Genomic DNA, 21,884 nt, shown 5'->3' with positions numbered 1-21,884 from the left:
AATTTAAGAGGGCACGGTGTTTCATTGGTGACAGCAGAGAAGCTTGCAATGACATGCTATAATTTTCTATGTTAGGTCACTACAGTGTACATAGAATACTTAACCATTTACATTAAAGATCTCCAAACAACATACCAAAAGTCCAGAAAAAATGTTATGAACACTTTCTGCCTAATACATGACCAATATTTTTAAAAATTTTTAACATGGGATTTTCTTTTACTACCTCCCCCCTGAAAGGCCACAAAGTGCATTCACAGAGTCATTCTTAAGGTAAAGCCATTGCACAGATGTACAGTTCATGTGTATTGAAATGAGTACCACATTGGAGGTTAACTGTAGAAATTTTCGTACACCAGTACAGCAACAACTGTAAGCTAAAGTCTCTTAATAGAATTACAGCCAACATCTTCCTAAGGGTCATACATATAATACATGTAAAGTATTAAAGGGTGCAGTTGAACTCAACAGCAAAATGTAAAAGCTATATCCTGTTAGCACACTTAATCTGAATTAACTTGAATCTTTCTGATTTACCATTCAAGAAACTAGGATAAATTTCTTTGCAAAAGCAGTTTGTCATTTACAAAATGATCCCATGTCAATTAGGATCACTCACCTGCTCAATCAGATAGCAGGCCCCAGGTATTTATGTCGCCTTAAAAAATAAAAAAAAACTTGAGGGGCAAAACTGAAAATTACCATTTTCTCTATGAAATAAATGTAATCTAATTAGATCTTCTGGAAAAAAAAAAATCAAAGGTTCAAATTCTTAATGTGAAAGCAAATTGAGAAAGACCCAGAAGTGGTAAATTTTTTCCACTTTAAGAAAATAATGCTTAGGTATGATATGTGGTAATTCAAGTTCAAAACCAGTAAATCACTGAAAAGACAATTGCATTCATTCAGGACAAGAGGATATGCTGAAATGGCCTAAAAATCAATATTTTTACTGGTTTATTTTGTCCCAAACTATTACCATTTGAGTTTGATACGTAAATTAACTATTTAAGTGTCCACATTATGCTAAACAGCAAGCACCTGCTGCAGCAATAGGAACCAAAACATTTTAATGATAAAGATATCAAGATACTTAGGATAGTATTTCATTAGTTGTCAACTGATGCCAAATAATTAACTTTAAAGTACTGAGCCAGATCCTCTCAAGGATTAATGTGAAAGTGATAGTGAGGATCACACTATTCCTGTTATTTTATAAGAATTACACAGAAGCCAAAAGTTAGAAATTTCTGATTGCCAATACTATCTTTGGATAGTTTATAGACTAGTATATAACTAGGGATGGCTTTGTTTAGAAGACTGGAAAAGTATTCATGGAATAAATACTATACTCTGCCACAAATAAACAAAATGCAGCTGTGTCCCATGGACATGGTAGAGAAAATGGCAATTTTGAGGAAGGAGTGCTTCTAAAGGCTTTTTCTTAAAGGCAGCCCAGGTTTTATTCACATTACTCAAAGGTCAAGTAATGTGGTTATGATTATTTGAATTCCAACAACCAGACTTCCACTTAGACATAGTGACACGTTCCCAAACCATTTTTCTTCTGTCCATCATGCTGGTTCCGATACTCCATGGTCCACTGTAATCTTTTGGTCTTCCCTCTTTATATTCGGCGGCCTGATATCGCTATCCATTGAGCAGGTAAACCACCAATTCATAGGTGGCCATCATAATGGCTGTGTTGGGAATCTGTCTCACCAGATGAGTTGTTAGACCACGGTAAAGAGACCCGTAACCTTCCTCTTGAACAACCAAAGACAGTGTCTGAAAAAAAGATCTATATTTTGTTCCCTCTTCACGTAGTCTTGTTCTTACAACTTCTGTTTAGGAAAAAAATAAGATCATTTTATTTAAATATTAGTGATATCTTTACATCCTCTTAATACTGAACACATCCCATTTACCTGTAAGTGTAAGCTTAGGATAAATAAGAAATTTTGATATGTAACTTATTGAAACTAGTCACATAATGCCACCAAATTTCTAAGATCGCTGGCTAAAATGTGTACTTACAAAATTTCATAGGTTCCTAAATGGTGAAAGACAGAATGAAATAAAAGGATCCTTTGTATACTAGATATAGATAAAAGGGAGAATAAATGTGATCGGAAAAAGGTGAAGGAGCAGGAAAGGGAGTGGAGGTGGTATCAAAGATGAAAGAAGCAGAAAAGCGGACAGCACAATGAGAAAATAGAATTACTAATCTGTCTACAATGGTCTGCATGTACCAACATAAATTGCACGTGGATAAGACTGAAAATGTTTAAAATACAAGCTGCCACCCGGCCAGTGTGGCTCAGTGGTTGAATCAGGAGATTACATTTCAATTCCTAGTCAAGGCACATGCCTGGGTTGTGGGCTTGATCCCCAGTAGGGAGCTTGCAGGAGGCAGCCCATTAATTATTATTCTCTCACCATTGATGTTCTATCTCTCTCTTCCTCTCTGAAATCAATAAAAATATATTAAAAAGAGAAACAAGGACTTTCCTCAGGAAACTGGGATAAATTCATAGTCCAACTTGGTTAGGGTTGTTTTTATTCATAAATTACCTTTTAAAGCATATACTCATTTTCTAGACCTGTTCATTTTTCCTAATACAGCTTTAACCACAGAGCCTTAGAGCCTTAGCTTTATAGAGTGAATATAAATGCTTATTAGTATAACAAAAGTGAAGCAATTAGCCCTGGCCAGGTAGCTTAGCTGGTTAGAGTATCATCCCCATATGCCAAGGTTGTGGGTTCAATCCCAGGTCAGGGCACATACAAGAATCAACCAATGAATGCATAAATAAGTGGAAAACAGACTGATGTTTCTCTCTCTAAAAATCAACAAATAAATAAAACAAAAAACAAAAAAACACCAAAAACCTTTGCTCTGCAAAAAATAAAAATAAAATGAAGCGCTTAAAAACCTGAACCAAAACAAACCTCAAACACACCAAAATCAAAGACTACACTTAAAGTTACCAGAAAAACTCAGCATGTTGCAGACCAATTCTTAAGTTATTTCCTAAGTTATCTATGAAACAAGCTAACATTGTAAAACTTAGACAGAAATAAAAGAAATCACTCATATATACTTATTTGCCAACATGAAATAATGTAAAATAGCTTGGTCTTTGGGAATGCAGACTTCAATTCAATTTTGGACTCTATGCCCTATCTGGTTTGGCTCAGTGGATAGAGCATCAGCCTGCGGACTGAAGGGTTCCACATTCAATTCTGGTCAAGGGCACATGCCCAGATTGCGGGCTCTATCCCCAGTAGGGGATGTGCAGGAGGTAGCCGATCAATGATTCTCTCTCATCATTGATGTCTCTCTCTCTCTCTCTCTCTCTCTCTCTCTCTCTCTCTCTCTCTCCATCCTTTCCTCTCTGAAATTAATGAGAGAGAGAGAGAGAGAGAGAGAGAGAGTGTGTGTGTGTGTGTGTGTGTGTGTGTGTATATGTGTATATATAAAAATATAAATAAATTGGACTCCATCACAGAGTATACTAAGTTACATAATCTTAGCATTTTTTGTTTCCCTCTTAAAAATGAAGACAGTTCTGGTTATGTTCTCGCATACCTAGACTTTGCAGGATTTTTATGTAAATTAGCAATAAAGTATATAATGTGTCTATAGCATGTATAAAGTATATATAGCACTACATCCATATTTAAAATAAAATAAAAAAATAACTTGCCCAAAGTGATCTGCTTGGAATCTGACTGACTCTGCTTTAAAATGTGTACAGAGATCCTGCTATATCATCCCATGCTATTATAGCATATAATTATCCAATAAAATTGCTTTCTATTACTTATACATATTTAATCCCATTATGATGAACACTTAAGAACTGTATTTTGTTACATGGAAGTTCAGTAAAATTCTAAATTCTCTAATAAGTGGGCTAATGGCTGGGGTGGGAGAGTATTTCTGAATTAACAAAATATTACCTATAGAAACTCAACTTCTCTTACCGTGTGGATATGCTATGCTTGTGGCACACGTTTTCGAGGTGGCAGCAGCCAGCATCATTCCCACAAAATCTGATGCTTCTTTTACAGACTCTTCATCATTTTCCATCGTCGAAGCAATCTTATATTCCAGTAGTTTTTGCTTAATACTTTCATAAATAACAAAATGGATAACAGTCTCTGATATTCCAGCATATGAAGCAGACATGCCCCTATAAAATCCTCTCAGTCCATCAGTCTGGTACACTTTACGAACACATTCAAAAGCGCCCATTTGCTTTTCCCCACGGTTCCTGAAAAGCAAAATAAAAATCTTTTTAATGTAAATAAAGTAGTATACAGGTTTTTAAATAAAGCAAATAAAATATAGTAGAAATATGCCACTCTGATATAAAGAATGATTCCCTTAACTTATGAAGAAATGAAATCAGAATTTTAAAACATTCATTTTAGATTTTGTATTCTTTTATCCCAAATGTGTCATATTAGATGGGTAACATGTGTAGCTTATTTGACTGAATGTGAAATATACTGCGCTGAATTTTCAATTTCATGTCCTCACTGAAGTCTGTATTGTAGGGATAAGCAACAAAATCCTGTAGTTCAAATATACTGTGACTGAAGCTCAAGATAAAAACAAAACAAACAAAAAATACATCATATTAAATCCAGTTCTAAGTTTTCTTTTGCATTTAATAACATAAAAAATGACTGAGACACTAATGATGACAGTACATCACAAAAGCACGATTAAAATTTCTGTGCACTTGAGGGATTCTTCCAACCCCACCCAGTTCTTCTCAAAAAGTGACTGGGTGAATTTAAGACAAAATTACTATGATCCTTTAAAGGCCATGGCCATATCTTTCATTTCAGTATCCTAGTGAGTAGTGAACGAGGATCTCTACAGTTATCAAGTATTTATCGAACATTGGGTCCAAGAAAATGTTCTCAGTGCTGCTGTTTACAGGCACAGCATCTATTCTTACAAGTATATAATTTTGAGTCTGTAAAAATATTTATAGCCTTACATAATGATTCCTCCCATAGAACCCCATTTACAAGAAATAGGTTTAAATGCTACCCACAGGGAAAGAAATAGAAGATTTACCTCTTTATAAATTATACATAACCTGTTTCTGACATAAAATAAAACCACAATGAAGACACCTACCTCATAATCTACAAATTCTTCCAATTTTATGAACTAAGGCCTGTCTTCACGAATGACACTGAATAAATACTTAATTGAATAACTCATGTAACCATCTGGAATGAGTTTCTGCCATCAGATCCTTCCTTACAAAGTAAAAAGAGCTAAAAGTCCCGAAGGGTAACATGCAAACAAATACATCAGCCTGTTCTTGATTGCAGTGTTATAAATTAGCATCTTTAAATCAGTTTCATGATTACCTCAACCTCGTCCTATTCCTCACACTCAAGCTTAAGAAGATATGTTATCTAGTGTTACAATTATAAGTGAAAGAATAATATTAAAGAATTTTAATCCATGCTTTTCCTGGATCCCCTATAAATCCATCCTATAACATACTGAAGAATACAACTAGTTTATAATAGTACAAAATAGGCTGGCATCTCACACTTTGTCTAACCTTTGGTTTTTCTTATCCACCATTATTATCTTTCAGAACTTTGGCTTTAAGAAATACACTTTGAGTTTTGCTACAACACATAAGATTTCATTAAAAAGTATCCCAGATGAAAGAATTAGATATTTCTTTTCAAATCTCCAAACATTATGCAGTTCAGCAAGACAGAATGTGAAAAACAGATCTTTAATCAAATGTAATTATTAATCATTTCTTATATCAGTTTAATTTATAGTCTATAAGATATAACACTACTTGCCTAGAATATAGCAGTCTACTCTAGACTGAAAGGCTAAGTTGGTTTCAAAACTATTAACATTATTATTATACACCAGATGGGATCATGTCTCTACTTAACAGTATCAGCTTCTCCCCATCCTCTGTTCTAAAGGCCAACAGAAACTGAGATGGCAAGACTCTAAGCTGCATTGCTTCTGGCCTTTTCTCAGATCCCAGAACATGCCAACGGCCCAAAACTTAGAACCTGTATGGTTTGCACTGATTGTTGCCTCTGCTTAAATTGGGCTCAAAAAACCATTCCTTGACTATTCCATCAAAGTTGGTCACCACTGTTTCCTGGTATATCTCTAGAACCTATCAGTGCCTGCTCAATATAGATTTGTCGAATGAATGAATCTTGCTACCATAAAGTTGTCAGTGGTAACAGATGAAGTCTATGAATAAAGGAGAGCGAAATCCCAAGCCAGGACTTTCTGTATATAAGGTTACTGAATTTGAGCAATGATCCTCAAAGATGTAGTCTAGATTGGTTGATCATGTTGATTATTTAGCTGTTGAGAGATCGATTATAACCACCCATAACTACTTGGGCTAGGTTAATATATCCTTCTTCTTTCTTTCTTCTCCCCTTATTTAAAAACACAACACATAATACACTTTCTTCCCTGAGTCTCATACTGCCAACTACTATATTGCTTTTGCTTCTGATGGTAGACCCACTTGGGGTCCAATTAACATCACAAATCACTATGTTCAAAACAAAAGAATTCAGCAGCAAAACAGGAGACACTGAAATCTCACTGATATAAATTTATAGAAAAAAAATTAGTTGAAACCAAGTTTAATAATTTTGTTTTAATGAAATAACATACCTTGCATCAAGCTGTAACCGAGTCTTTACAAGCCAAATGGGGTTGGTTGCAGTGATTGCGGTAAAACCTAAACAAACATGTTTAAAATGAACTCTGGTAAAAATGAATACACTATTATTCTAAGGTTTTAAAAATTATATAAATCTATATTAAAGAAAATGCAAATAAATATTTTAAGTATTAACTGACATATGCTTTATGCTTTTATTTACAAATCCATACAAACATGAACATTTGTACTTTATTTCCAAACTACATTTTCAAATTCTGACCATAATAACTAAAAGATAATGTTTTAAGAGCAAAATCTGACTATATATAAATTTCTCTCCCAAAATATTCAGAATATCCTCTTGAATGGCCTCTACTCTCTAACTAAATTCAGAAACCCATTTCTATAGACAAATATATAAAAATTTTGTGTGTTCTAGGGCTTTTTAGCATGCAAATACTACAATCACTAAACGTGGGGTCCAATTAACATCACAAACCACTTTGTTCAAATGGACTCAGCATTTACTAATATTTAATCTTAAGCTGACCGTGTAACAGAAAAGATTGTTGTTTGGCCTTATGACTACTTTACATAAACATATGCTTAATACTGTTAAAATAATGGTATCAAAGAGGAAAGGTTTCTGTTAGGATTAATAGGACAAATCTATTTTTCATCCACTTAAACACATACAAAAACTCAAAAGTTCACAAAGTTACCAATAGAAACTTCCCTCTCACTTTTACAGACACTAAAGAGAGAAACTTGGGGTAGAGGCACCTCTAGTTTACTTCTAAAACTGAAGTAATACTTCCTATTGAATACTAGCAGGTCAAGCACATTGTTGTTAGAAAGGTGGACTATAACCAACACATTTAATAAGTAAAGTACTTTTGGAAACAAAAATGCTGTGGTGTTTATTAGGGATAAATGCAAAATAATTTTACTAAATTGTATACAAAATGGAATTCAGTTACACAGGTTCTTTTCCCTTTCTATAATATCAGATAATTAGCTAACTCAGATTTTACTCCCTTAATCCACTGCTTTGATACTGCAGAAACAGCCAAACGTTTCACAAAGGGGTGCTCAAATCGAATCTATCAAGCAAGTAAATGAAATAAAAGTTTTATGTAATAACTCCTTTAAGAATCTTGTAATGGTTATATAGTCTCCATCTAAGTGCTCTTAAACACTACATACATGTGTATAAAACTAAAATGGGACCAATAATTTGATAAGTATCAGTCAGTACTAAATAATAAAAATTTAAATTGTTGGATAGGTTGCCAGGACTAAGATTCTTTCCACGCATATATTCTAGCAACAGGAAGGAGATGAAAAATATAAAACTGTCAGATCAGTTTAAATATTTTGTTTTGAAAAGATTTCTCTTGCATGACCTAGTCTGAGAATGAAGTTTTATAGTATACATATATTTTCTTCTCTTAAACCTCATTTTTCTAAGTGAAAGTCAAACTAAAGATACTCAAATTTTTCTTTAAAGCTAATATGAACCAGACATCAGTATTCTGGTCATATCCTTAATTTAATAATTCTTTATTTTTAAACTTAAATATTTGTATTAGCTAAATGAATATACAGCAATATTAGGGGTTTATTAGTAAAAAACAAACAAACAATAACTGCTAATCAAATCAACAAAATAGTCTACATTACACATAATGGTTTTTATTAATTATTCTGTGAAAATTTAAAAAGGCCAAAATAGGGAATTCTTATATTAAACTAAATAAAACAAAAACCAAAACAAATAAAAAAAAACCCAGCCTGTCTAGGTAAAAATCTCATTCAACTTATTACACTTTATTTGAAAAGAAGATAAGCATCAAAGTATTTTTAAAAGTAATTATGTTCTACTTCTAAGAATATAAACTTAGTACCCAAAGCTTAATACTCTTCCAAGCCACAAAATTCCTCAGAGGCAGAAAAACCTCCAGATATGTGAACTTTAAAATGTTAAACATTTATATTATAAAAAATGAAATTTCAAAATACCCATAAGTTATAATTTTAATTATTCTCTGTATGTATTAAACAAAGACAGAAAGCAAACAACAGGTATTTCTCACTTAACTAAAATTCATTTCCAGACACAAGTTAATCTATGGAACAATACATCAGAATTGAGGTGAGAGAATGTTGTCATCCAATCCCTATATAACTGCTATTATCAGTAACCTGTGCTTACTGTATAGTTTTAGCACTTAATAAGGACACTAGCCTAACTGCCAGCAAACCATTAGTTAAAGAATTTAGACATTTCCACAGGTTTTTAGCTAATGATCTTATCTTACAAAAGATACTCCAATAAATTAAGTAGACATTATTAGGGTAATTAAATCTAGAAAAGTATAATCTATTAATTCAAAAAGTGAAGTGGGAAGAAACAAAAATGTATCACTAATTTAGAATTATATAGGGTAAGGCAATTTGAAGTGGACAAACAGCTAAACTAAACATACCTTCCTATTTTTTCTAAGAAGACATACACAATGATACTGGGAATGGTGTCCCTGAAATTTTTAAATACTTTTTATTTGGCATTTAAATTTTGTGACATTTTGCTAATATGCTAATCCACAGTAATATTCTGAGAACCCTGTTAAATATTAAAACTGACTTAGAGGTCTATGAAGAAGCTATTTGTAGGTTAAGAATTAATGTTGCTCCACAGTCAGTTAAAGCAAAGTGGCAATAACACTGGCCATACTGTTAGTAGTGTGGTTAGTGTTTTATTAGGAAGTTTTGAAAAACCTTTAAAATACAATTTTAAGTTTTGCTTCATCTAAGACTCCACTTGATAACATAAAACCCAGCAATTTTCAACCTTTCTCATCTCATGGCACACATAAACTAATTACTAAAAATCTGCAGCACCCCAAAAAAAAGAAAAAAAAAAGATAATTTTGATTCATTCACAGCAGATATCTATTGTTTTGTTGGCTGTTGTGATTTTTTTTTTTAATTTGCCAATATAAGGGAAAAGAGGTCTGTGCTCCTGACTAAATATCGCGTTTTAAAATTCTTGCAGCACACTGGTTGAAAATCGCTGATATAAACCAATTAAAAACCAGATGAACAGAAATCCCACTTATAGTAAACTTGCTGAAAATGTCTATTTCATTAAGTGAGTGATACCTGTAGTATTGCATTTTTAATATTTTTTATTTCAATTAACTTCTTTAGTAGTAACAAAGCCCACCCTAACTTTCTAAGGGAAATATATTAACACTACTAAAAGAAAATTAAAACAAAAACAGCTAAAATCCTATATATTCTTATCGTGCATTTATTTGGAAAGTAATGGTAGGTATTAAGATCAATGTTTTTGTAAGAGAGTAGAAAAAAGCCAAGTATCAACAGACAAGAGAATAGAAAGCATTGTATTAGACATTTAAAATAGGTTATGCTCTGCAAACAATTATTTTTTCTAGAGGTTGTAGGATGCTATGATACCAGTTATAACTATGTATATCTTACATAGTGTTATCCAATTCTTTGGTGGTCAAAACAATTATGGCCAACCTGAGGACCCCAGGCTTTTATTACATGATGATTGAAAAGTTACCCCATTTGTCCTTCTAGAAGGAATATTTATATAAAGGGATCAGAATTAAAGTTTTATAAAATATTCAGATAATGCACACACAAATTCCGGAAATACAAGTTCATTTCCCGCCTTCTATTAATTCCACAGCTATTATAAATTCCCAGGGGGTATTTCTTATAACTAGAGGCTGCAAGAGATGCTCAGATCAGTACTCACGAGGTTTAAGTTAGTCCATATTTCTACAGGAAGTGACCTGCGGATGGGGAGCATGAGATGACACGATCTCACTCTTTTCTCGGGAGAAATGTACAGTAAATGCCTAAAATAGACACAGGCTTTTCTGTATCATAACAACAAGCAGTGACCTCATCAGAAACATGTGTACAAAATGAATCCCATTGGAAGGATTTGAGAAATATTTACGGTGAGATCTAACTTCTTGAAAATTTTAAGTTAAAAAAAAAGGAAGGAATACCAGAATGGGCCATAATTTTTTTTAATGTACCGAGTACTGAAAATTTTGCCATCTGCAGCAATTTCAGAGTCCAAATACTTACCTAAAAGAAGAACAACTTTGCCTTAAAGAAAAAAATGCTAACCTTGTCAAAGGGGAATCTAATAAAATATTTGGAGGGGATAATCATATCCCATTTTCCTGCCATTATCATCTACCATGATCCAAGTTGAAATCACAATAATCAGCTTACTTAGTCAATCTTAAAAAAAACAACAACACACCAGAATATTCAAGTAACTTCATTTCTAATGATTTATAATTTTTTAAATGAAATACAGTATAGTATATGCTGCTACAGTAGTACCTTTCACCTTTTGCACTATGGCCAGTAATATTGCACATCCATTTTTATGTAATACTTTGGGTTATTTTGTATTTAATTTCTTATGTTCTACAAAACAAAAAACAGGAAGAATGTCTACAGACAAACACACTAAACACCTGTCCAACCATCAATCTGGCTGAATGAACTGGCATGGACAAATATATGCAAGACATAATTTCTATTTAAATTTTTACTCAAAAACTTAACCTTTGATAGTAAACTTTGAGTCAAACAGAAAAATATGTCTTGAAAAATAAAAGTAAATGCTATAAGCAAATCTAGTAAATGTTAAACAATTAGATGTATTTTAAAAATTGAGTGATAACTTTTTGAATATATAATCCAATAAAAGTTGGAAGTCATTTTCTTTAAATCTGTAATGCTGTATATAAAAGTATATATATTCCAGATAAAAACTTTTAAAAATTAGGAATTGCTATTAAAAAAAACTTAATTCTATTTTTTTTTTAATACACAGCTGTGTGTAGGTATATACAGAGGGATATGCAAGTTCATTTAAGTAAAAATATACAAATACCCTCAATAGCTAAGTTCCATTTAGTCTGATAAAAGTCATATGTAGGAAGGAAAAAAAAAAAAAAAGGCAGGTAAAGCACAAAAAAAAAAAATCAACAATACTTGATTAAATAGCCTCACAATTAAAAAAAAAAAATCAGTGCATGGACATTTAGAGCTCAATTTAGAGGTTTACAAATTCTTTGGTATTCCCTTGAAATACTACAACAAATGAAAATAAGATCCACTTCAAAATGTCCTTTTAGCTAAAAGGATTTAGTAGCTATAGTTCATATGGATAAAATGCAAATGATTTGAGGACTTGAAATAAGAATTATGTACAAAGTACAGTATATTACTAAATCCTTAATGTGTGAGCTACTTGATGTGGCACAATATAGCAGGCAATATCATTAATGGACTACTTTTAGTGTGTTTTTTGATATTAAAGTGACAAGGTTAGCATTTTTTTTTTGAATAGCCAATTAGAAAACAATTTTCACATGACTGCCTCTAAGCACTTTGCACCCCCAATTCATATTTATAAGGCCTCTAAAAATGATCCTGAAGAAAAACCAGAGCAGTCTGGTCTAGATTATTTCAAGAATGAAGGGGGCAAAAGGCTACCTTAATGAGTCTGCATGGGACCATTCCGTTTCACCAACCGTGTAGTTATATATATAAAAACCGAAAAGCTAAATGTTAATGCTTGTAAACAGTGCAAGATAGTTCTGAAAGCACAATTTTAGAAAAAAAAATGTAACTGCAAACAAATTGAAGTATTTTCAAATTACACAAGAAGTGTATAGTGCAATAATCTCTAAACAGGTATAAGACTATCAATAACCAAAATTCAAGGAATTCAAGTTGAGAAATAGTATCAATGTTTAGAATAAAAACAAAGTTAATACTTGTATATATTTGGGAGAAAAAAGTCAAAATAACAATTCCACTGAAATTCTTTGCAATGTGAATCAAATATAATAAATTCTGATAAGATACTCTAACAACAAAAAAAAATGTTCCAGTGGGACTCAGGAAATTCTGAAACTGAATTTGCAATACTGACTATATACCAACTTTCCTCCACTTAAAATGAATGCTGATCTACTTTTCTTGGTTTTAATTACTTCAAAAATGAAGATTAACATTTCTTTAAAAATTTCTGGGGTTAAAAAACAAAAATGTTTAAACACTGGTAACCCAGAAATATATTCTAAAGATGCTATAGTTTGTAATTAGCTACTAACTTTTACCTTATACCTGCTGAATGTGGTAGAGGGAAAACCGTATCTATTCATATTCAACATCTATAAAAAGTATATTAAAAAATAATTATCATTTTAAGTAGGTGACCTCTATGATACTGAAGAACTAATTCTCAAGATGCAAATCTATGCAGGACAACCTAATTATTCTAAGGATAAGGTAATGGAAGTTCACATAAATTACTTAACTTGCCCAAGAGCTCTCCACATTGGTAAATAAAGAGCATTTTGCCTTGATCTTTAAAGTTTTATCTTTCAGCTTTAAAATGTCAATGAGTTAATCAACAATTACTAACTATAAAAAGCCTTCAAAATATTTTATATGGTATATGTTACATTATATGGCAATTGATCTTTCAGAAATTAGCATTTCAAACTTACACTTAGTTCGTTAAGTATGTGGTTCAAATTGATCCAATTTATTTCTAAACAGAAAATGATTAACAGTTTAAGGCACTCATTGTTAAGCACATAACTGACAATTAATTGATCAACAAGTGAAGAAAGTACATATAATTTGCTTTATAAAGTCTAACATAATTTAGAAATGAGACATGGTTCAATATGCAACAAACCTCAAAAAACTGCAGAGATTTTTCTAATGAGAACCAAAGGTCATGGCTTTGTTTAACATGCATAGCAAAAAAGTGATTCCAGAGCCAGACTGGCCAAACCAATCTACCAGTTTAGTGTATCTTTAAGACAGGGCAGAGAGAAGCCCAGGACTGGTTGTTTTAATTCAGAATCATACATACTCAATGATGACAGAAGAATTCCTGAAAACATTTCTATAGCAAGCACGTACATAACCAGTGCCTAGATTTCAAGTGCCATCCAGTGTGATTTATGTGAAATGCTAAACATATTTTTCAATATACATACATTACAGTAACTTTTGAGTTATCAGTAATACATCACTCACAAAAATGTCAGCATTTGAGCACAGGACAAAATGAATACTTTACCAAGAACTGCCGGCACATTTCAGACAGAAGCCAAAACATGCAGCAGAAAGGAAAAGGCACTAACAGAAATTGAGGAGAGAAGAATAAATTACAGCTCCATAACTTACTGATACTGTAATTGTGACTGGATTCTTAAAACTGTTAAAAGTGATCAGTAAATATTCAGTAAACTACTCAAGACAATGTAAATAGTATATTACCTGTATGCTATCACAAATTCCTAACTACAAAATGCCAAAGGACAACAGCTCTTACATATACGGCCTGGTCAAATTTATTGTATACTAATAAATGCAAAAATCATGTTTGTGGATGCTAATCAATTAGAAGCATATTGTCTTAACTTTACAAATTTATCATAATTCAATATATTAAGTCTCTAAGTTTCAGAAAAAAAAAATTTAATATTATATAGTCATACCTGCCATTGCAGCTGAAATCATGTGTACCTGGGTAGAATCAGGATCAAATACACCATTCAACTTTTCCTTGCAGTTTGAATAAGCAGCGAAATATATTGCTCTAAAATAAAGATTTAAATTTTATCAATAGGCATATTGCTTAATTCATAAGACTTAAATTACATGTAAATTAATCTTTATAATTTTAGAGTAGAGGCATTTTAAAACATAAAGTATTAGCTATATGCTCATGTAACATCAGGTTAATTTACACATTTTTTCATGAAGATCCTCTTAATGAGTTTGTATCAACTCATTAAGAAAAAGACATGTGCCCAGGCCGATGAGTTCAGTGGTTAGAGCGGGCTCAATTCCTGGTCAAGATACCTGGGTTGCAGGTTCCTTCCCTGGCCAGGTCTGTCAGGGCCATGTGGGAAGCAACCAATTGACATGTCTCTATCACATTGATGTTTTTCTCCCCCCACCCCCGCCCCTTCCCTTTTCCTCCCTTCCACTGTATCTAGAAGTGATAGAAAAATATCCTTGGGTGAAGGTTGAAAACAACAACAACAAGAAAAAAAACCCGAAAAACCTCAAATGTAAATAAAGTTCCTCAAACAGACATCCCTTCACCCTGCCCCAATACTTTGAGAACAACTAACTATAACTGAAAGTATTTGTATAAAATTTTGAAAACACATGAATAAGACTGGAAGACTTATGTAGCACTAAGGCTAAATTAAATACATTTGAATTAAGGAAATATGGTATGAGCACATATATATTTTGGGGGGAGAGGAGGGAGGGAAAAGAAAGATAAAACTGACCCAATTGATCAAAATGTATGTTAAACTATTTTGAGATACTATAGTATATTCTAATCTGTACTATACACAGATCACTTCACAATTTCCTTAAACAAGACAAAACAATTCTGAAAGAAATCAGCACCAGCAGGTGATGTTTTCCAAGGGAAGTTAAGCCCTGGCTGGGTTGCTCAGGTGGTTAGAGTGTCGTCCCATACACCAAAAGGTCCGGGGTTCAATCCCCAGTTGGGGCACGTATGGGAGGGAGGCAACCGATTGATGTTCCTCTCTCACATCGATGTTTCCCTTTCTCTTTCTGTCTCTCTCTCATCAATAAACATATCCTCAGGCGAGAATAAAGAAAAAGGGGGGAGGGAATGAATATAATTTAAAATAAAACGTTCTGTTTTATGAAAAAGGAAAATATAGGATACATTTAACGATGCCGAATTATGAACACAAATAAACACTGCATTCCTAGAAATCAGTAAGAAAAAAGAGCCTGGTGGGTGTGGCTCGCTGATTGAGCATCAACTTACGAACCAGGAGGTCACAGTTCAATTCCTGGTCAGGGCACATGCTCGGGTTGTGGGTTGGATCCCCAGTAGGGGGTGTGCAGGAAGCAGCAGATCAATGATTCTCTCTCATCATTGATGATTCTATCTCTACCTCTCCCTTCCTCTCTGAAATCGATAAAAATGTTATTTTAAAAAAAGAAAAACATTCTAATGAGAAAATAAGCAAGGAATATACACAAGTAATTCACAAAAGAGATACAAATAATTGCAAGGAGGGTGTGATTATTCCAAAAATTAAACAAATGTATATTAAAACAGTGAAAAATCATGTTTAGTCTATTTGGCAAGTATTAAAAGACATAAATAGCCCTAGCTGGTTTGGCTCAATGGATAGAGCGTCTGCCTGTGGATGAAGGGTCCCAGGTTCAATTCCGGCCAAGGGCACATGCCTGGGTTGTGGGCTTGATCCCCAGTAGGGGGCGTGCAGGAGGCAGCCGATCAATGATTCTCTCTCATCATTGATGTTTCTCTTCTCTCTCTCTCTCTCTCTCTCTCTCTCTCTCCCCCTTCCTTTCTAAAATCAATAAAATATTTTTTTAAAGAAGACATAAATAGTAGCCAAAATTGGTAATACATGGATAAAGAGCAAATAATTCACTATCTGAGAATAAAAATGTAGAATGCCTTTTCAAGAAGGCAGATGAGCAATATATATTAATTGTAAATGTGCATGTGCCCTTTTATCCAGAAATTCTACTTTTAGGTAACTATCCTAAAGAAAGAAATATGTTAATTTAAGTACTCAAAGATAAAGGTACAGTGAAGTTCACAAAACCATTATTTTTGTTGTTGTTTTTTAAGAGGAAGAGAGAGAGAAACATTAATTTGATGTGTACATACCCACAACCTGGGTATGTAACCTGACCAGGAATCAAACTCACCACCTTTTGGTGTGTGGGCTGATGCTCCAATCAACTGAGCCACACTGGCCAGGGCACAAAACCATTGTTTTTAACAGCAAAAATCTGAAAATAAATCTAAAGGCTTATCAATTTAAAAAATGCTTATTAATAAGAGAATAGTCATATTATGCAATTTTGAAAAAATTCTACACATTTTCATGGAAAAATCGTTCAAGACAAATTGGGCAAAATATTTTTAATATGATTAAATGTATGTAAAGGGTAATTAAGTTTACATATATATTTTACGTACATGACAGGCCAGAAATACACTGCACTGTTTATTAATGATGGTTTTGTAAAAAAAAGAATAAGTGTGTGTGGGAAGGGAATGTACATTGGGTGAGAAAGAGGTGATGTGTTTAAGGTAGAAGGACAAGCTTGCTATACTTATTTTTTTAGTCTTTATAGTAAGGATAAAATTTGGGTAATTTTTTAAGGGAAAAAAATAGTCCAAATAAATAATGAGACATGGGCCTGGTATATTGTTTGGATACAGAAAGCTGGGTATGCATTTTCACTCTGAATGTGAAATCTACACAGCATTCTATCATGGAAGAAGTCAATCTAAGATAAAACCATATCAGAGAAAAATGACAAATTAATGTATGAAGGCCTTTTTTGGCTTCTTGAATAGGGATTGAAACCATTCTGTTTAGCTTGTCTCCTAAACCAAAAAAATAGGATTAGTTCTGAAGATCCAGGTCTTCTCCTTTCTTTCTGCTAGTTCCTTTAGTTTGTTCTTTGCCTTTTAAACTTGGCACAAAAACTGCTTCACAATAATCTCACTATGAGTTCCTTTGCACCTCCACAAGGTGCAACCTCCCCTACCTATCAGATGCTTACTCAGATCTGTTTGTTACCCCATACTGCTTTATCCTTACCACCTTCACCTCACCATCTCCCTTCATTAAGCTTCAAACAAGAAAAGATTGAGACAATTTTGTTTTTTTTTTGTTTGTTTGTTTGTTTGTTTTACCTGGAAGGAGCCACCCCCACTAAATTGGGGCCTAATCCTCTAAACAAAGAACGAGGCCCTTCTTTCTCCAAGATCACCCTGAAAGAGAAAAACATTAGTTAGAAAGAAATAACTTTCGAAGTCTGGTACTATATTTGTATAGCAAACTTAGCATCTAAATCCCATTATGTTTGTACTATAATGTATTATGCTGCTCTGGTCAGTTTTCCTTACTTATGAAACATCTGTTTTTCTTGACAGCATAGTTACTTAAGACGTATAGATTTACTAGTGATAATAAAAGTGGGGGTGAGGTGAGAGGGCGGGAGAGAGGGAAAGGGAAGGGTGCCCAGAATCAGTTTTGATAAAACTAGATTAGACAGTAACACAGTTAAGAATAACAAATTATATAGCACATTTTGAATATTCAATGTTTTTTAGCCCTTTCTGTATCACAGTCCCCTTCAGAAATTAAGAAAGGTAGCTGTCCTTTAAAAAAAAAATACACATTTGCAATTACTCACAATTTTGTATACAATTTCACCTAATTTTTTAGACGTCTTGAAGCCCATCTATGAGCCATCTAAAAAACTAAGAGAGCCCTGGGGGGATTCCTAAAGTTCCAGGTTAAGAAGTCATGAAACACTCATACCCACTAGGATGGCTATAGTAAAACAGACAGACATAAAACGGGTTGGAGAGGATGTGCAGAAATTGGAAATCTCATTCATTGGCCTCGGGAATGTAAAATATAGCCACTTTTGGCAACAGTTTGACAATTTCGCAAAATGTGAAACAACATAAAATTACCGCATGACCCAGCAAATCCATTCCTAGTATATCCCCCAAAGAAATGAAAACCTATGTCCTTATAGTGACATTTTTCATAATACCCCCAAACTGGAAACAACCCAAATGTCCACCAACAGACGAGTAGATAAACAATGACATGTTTGACAATCAATATAAAGATACTTGTTACAACATGGATGAGCCTTGAAAACATTATGTGAAGTGAAAGAAGCCAGTCACACAAAAACCACGTATTATAAAATTTCATTTATTTAGGCATAGCTATCGTGACAAAAAGTAGATTAGTAGTCCTAAGGCTGGGAGGAGGCTAAGAGGGAAGGGAGAAAATGAGGAGTGACTGCTAATAGGTAAGGGTTTCTTTTTGTGGTAATAAAACTGTTCTAAATTTAGAATGTAGTGATGGCTACAACTCTGTGAATAAACCCAAAACAATTAAATTGTACACTTCAAATGGGTGAATTTTATAGTATATGAATTATCCTATATAATAAAAGGCTAATATGCAAATTGTCCCCTCGAGGGAGTTTTGACCAGGAGTTCGACCAGGGGATGGGGCCAGCTGGCCAACCACCTGCAGCCCCTCCCCCCAGCTGGTCCCACCCCTGATCGCCCCGCCCCCACCCATGCATGGGCTAGAATCTCAATAAATATGTTGAGGGGAGGGGAAGAAGCAGCAGCAGCCATGAAACAGTCCCAGAGTAAAGAGATGCTAGGACAAGAGAATGAAGACTGGGAAATCACCTTTATACTGATGACAGGTGAAACATGATAAATTAACTCTTATATAAGAGGGCCTGAAAATGTGAGAAATTAAAGCAGAGGCCAGAGGTCCTATAGTTCCTCTGAGGAAAGTCAGAGAATGCAGAACCATTGAAAAACAGAATAGCCCTGCCCTAGCCAGTTTGGCTCAGTGGATAGAGCATCAGCCTGTGGACTGAAGGGGCCCGGATTCGATTCCTATCAAGGGCACATGCTGGGGTTTTGGGGTCCATCCCTAGTAGGGGGCCTGCCGAAGGCAGCTGATCAATGATTCTCTCTCATCATTGATGTTTCTATCTCTCTCTCCCTCTCCCTTCCTCTCTGAAATCAATAAAAATATATTTAAAAGAAAGAAAAACAGAATAGCCCTGGCTGGTGTGGCTCAGTAGGTTGGGCATCATCCCGTGCACCAAAGGTTCCTGGTATAATTCCCAGTCAGGTTACATGCCGAGTTACGGGCTCGATGCCTGGTAGGAGGCATACAGGAGGCAGCCAATCAATGTATCACTCTCACATTGATGTTTCTCTCTCTCCCTTCTCTCTCTAAAAATCAATTTTTAAAAATCTTAAAAATAAAAGGCAAAAAACAACACCATAATAAAAAATAATAGTGTTGTCACAAAGGTCAAAGGGAGAATTTTGAGAGGTAATCAGTGGTAATAAATGTCAAAATCATATTAAAATATTATTAATCGGAAGTATTTACAAATAAGTATGGCATTTTAATCCAAACTTGTTAACAATTTTATTCTACCTATTTGTGTACTTAGGTAAGTTTAAACAAGGAAAAGACTGATAAAATCTTTTGGTAGAGAAAGTAAACACACAGTATGAGCTTATTTGCTACTACAAAATAAACACTAGTGAACTACGTTCAAACAGATTATGTCCCAATTGAGCTGATAAGGCAGACACACAAGGCATTCAGTTACATACCTAAGTTTAAACATGTAAAACCTAGTTTCAATAGTTTTAAAATTTCAACCCAATTTGTAACATAATAAAGTATGGTGAAATGTAAAAACAAATCTTTTTTAAAGCCTCAAGAATGCCAAACACTGAATCACATTTTAAAATCAGTAGAAGTCTGCTTTAATCTCAATTACTGTTTAAGTTATATAAAAGTCAGAGACTGCCATTAATTGGACTTACTTATTACTTAATTCAAAATAAAATACCTGTAATAGTTTTAGAAAATAAAGCCACTGGATAAGTGCAAAAAATATTCCAAATATATACAAGTTAGATAATACATTTTATATTATCCAAGATAATACACTTTATATTAGCCAATATAAAATGCTGGATGATCATTATTAATGAACATAATTCAGAGTAACTCTATCATTAAATTTGTAAAATTTTTAAAATGTCAATATAAACAAACAAATATATGGACATCATTAAGGTAGATAAACTAAAAATAAAAATGAGTACTGTGCTCTCACTTTAGGCAATGGAGAGGTCCAGGAGACACTACTCGGTTGACACTGGCTCCAGCCATGGTGTTCAGCTGAACTTCAGAGATATAAAGCGTCAGAGAAGATGACTGTAGCCGTGTTTTTACAACTTCCAGTGGACATGTCAGAATAGCTCCCACAGTACCACCACATCTACAAAAAATAAAAAGAACAAAACTTACCTACTTAATTCATAAGTTAGTATACATGTAGGCAACTAGGAGTTTACCAAGGTACTAAAATTTAACTGATTTTATTTTAGAAGACTAAATACTTTAACATTTCATTTATTTGACTGCATACAAAAATACCTTTGGTAGTTAGAAAGAACTAAGCTTAATATCTACCTCACAAGAGTGTCAATAAGAAAGAAATACTCAAGAAATTCCCTATCTTGTACCCTTTCTTACACAGCTACTAAAGAATTTGTTCCACAAGTTAAATAAAAAAGAGGGAACACCTAAGACTAATACTACGTTATATGTCAATATTTCAATAAAACTGGGAGGAAAAAGAGAGAATTGAATGCAGGAACAAAATAACCCAGGAGAGGGAGAATGGAGTCACAAGATGACAGTGAAATGTCAAGACTCAGAAAAATAACCAGGCTAGTCTGACCATTGTGGCTCAGTGGTTGAGTGTTGACCTGTGAATCAGGAGGTCATGAGGTCATGGTTCCATTCTAGTAGCCCAGGTTGTGGGCTTGATCCTCAGTAGGGGGCATGCAGAAAGCAGCTAATTAATTATTCTCTCTCATCGTTGATGTTTCTATCTCTCTCTCCCTTCATCAACCTCTAAAATAAATAAAAACTTACCAAAAAAAAAAAAAAAGAACCAGGTCAGATAGGATTAGGATGCCAGAATTCAGAGGGATAAGATCTCCAGGGGGAAAAAAAGACTAATAGACAAATATATTTGACCATATGAAAATAAATATTCAAGTATAAATACTCACATAACTAAGCAAACATTTTAAAATGTGGGGCAATTATTAACTCTAGGGGAGAAAATGAAATTATTCAAGAAAATGAAGCTATTAAAAATGAAGCTGTCAATACACACCTTAGCTTTGCTATTAACAATATTTATATTGTCATAGTAAGGTAAGCACTGACTATTGATTAAACAAAAAACTGTGATGTAAATAACTATATATTGAGAGGAGGGAAAGAAGGGGTAAACAGGGCGTGATATACTATAACTAAATCCCCATCTACCAGAAAAGAAAGTATGAAGAAAACACCAAAGGAAATAGCTAAGACTTATAGAAAGTTCCTATTAAGAAGAAGGTGCGGGGGGAAGGTTAGGGAGAGGTGGGGGAGATAAGAAATCAAACGA

General features: G+C 33.7%; 1 protein-coding gene across 2 annotated transcripts in view; it reads right to left on the bottom strand.

Moving 5' to 3' along the window:
- Positions 1 to 1,302: 1,302 nt before the first annotated feature.
- Positions 1,303 to 21,884, bottom strand: part of SLC25A36 (solute carrier family 25 member 36) — a 29,915-nt gene continuing 9,333 nt past the window's right edge. Inside the window, exons 2-7 of one of the 2 annotated variants that reach the window (XM_008152578.3) lie at positions 20,535 to 20,699; positions 17,536 to 17,613; positions 14,291 to 14,391; positions 6,710 to 6,776; positions 3,991 to 4,280; positions 1,303 to 1,844 (exon numbers count right to left, since the gene is read on the bottom strand). In XM_008152578.3, the coding sequence (XP_008150800.1) occupies positions 1,651 to 1,844; positions 3,991 to 4,280; positions 6,710 to 6,776; positions 14,291 to 14,391; positions 17,536 to 17,613; positions 20,535 to 20,699 (895 nt within the window). In that variant the 3' untranslated portion in view covers positions 1,303 to 1,650. The remainder of the gene's footprint in view (positions 1,845 to 3,990; positions 4,281 to 6,709; positions 6,777 to 14,290; positions 14,392 to 17,535; positions 17,614 to 20,534; positions 20,700 to 21,884) is intronic. The other variant, XM_008152587.3, reaches the window with a different exon arrangement.

Source organism: Eptesicus fuscus, chromosome 18, assembly GCF_027574615.1.
Source record: "Eptesicus fuscus isolate TK198812 chromosome 18, DD_ASM_mEF_20220401, whole genome shotgun sequence".
NCBI classification, from domain to species: domain Eukaryota; kingdom Metazoa; phylum Chordata; class Mammalia; order Chiroptera; family Vespertilionidae; genus Eptesicus; species Eptesicus fuscus.
The sequence above is the reverse complement of the archived record's forward strand: the minus strand, read 5'-3'. Positions and strand labels throughout refer to the sequence as shown.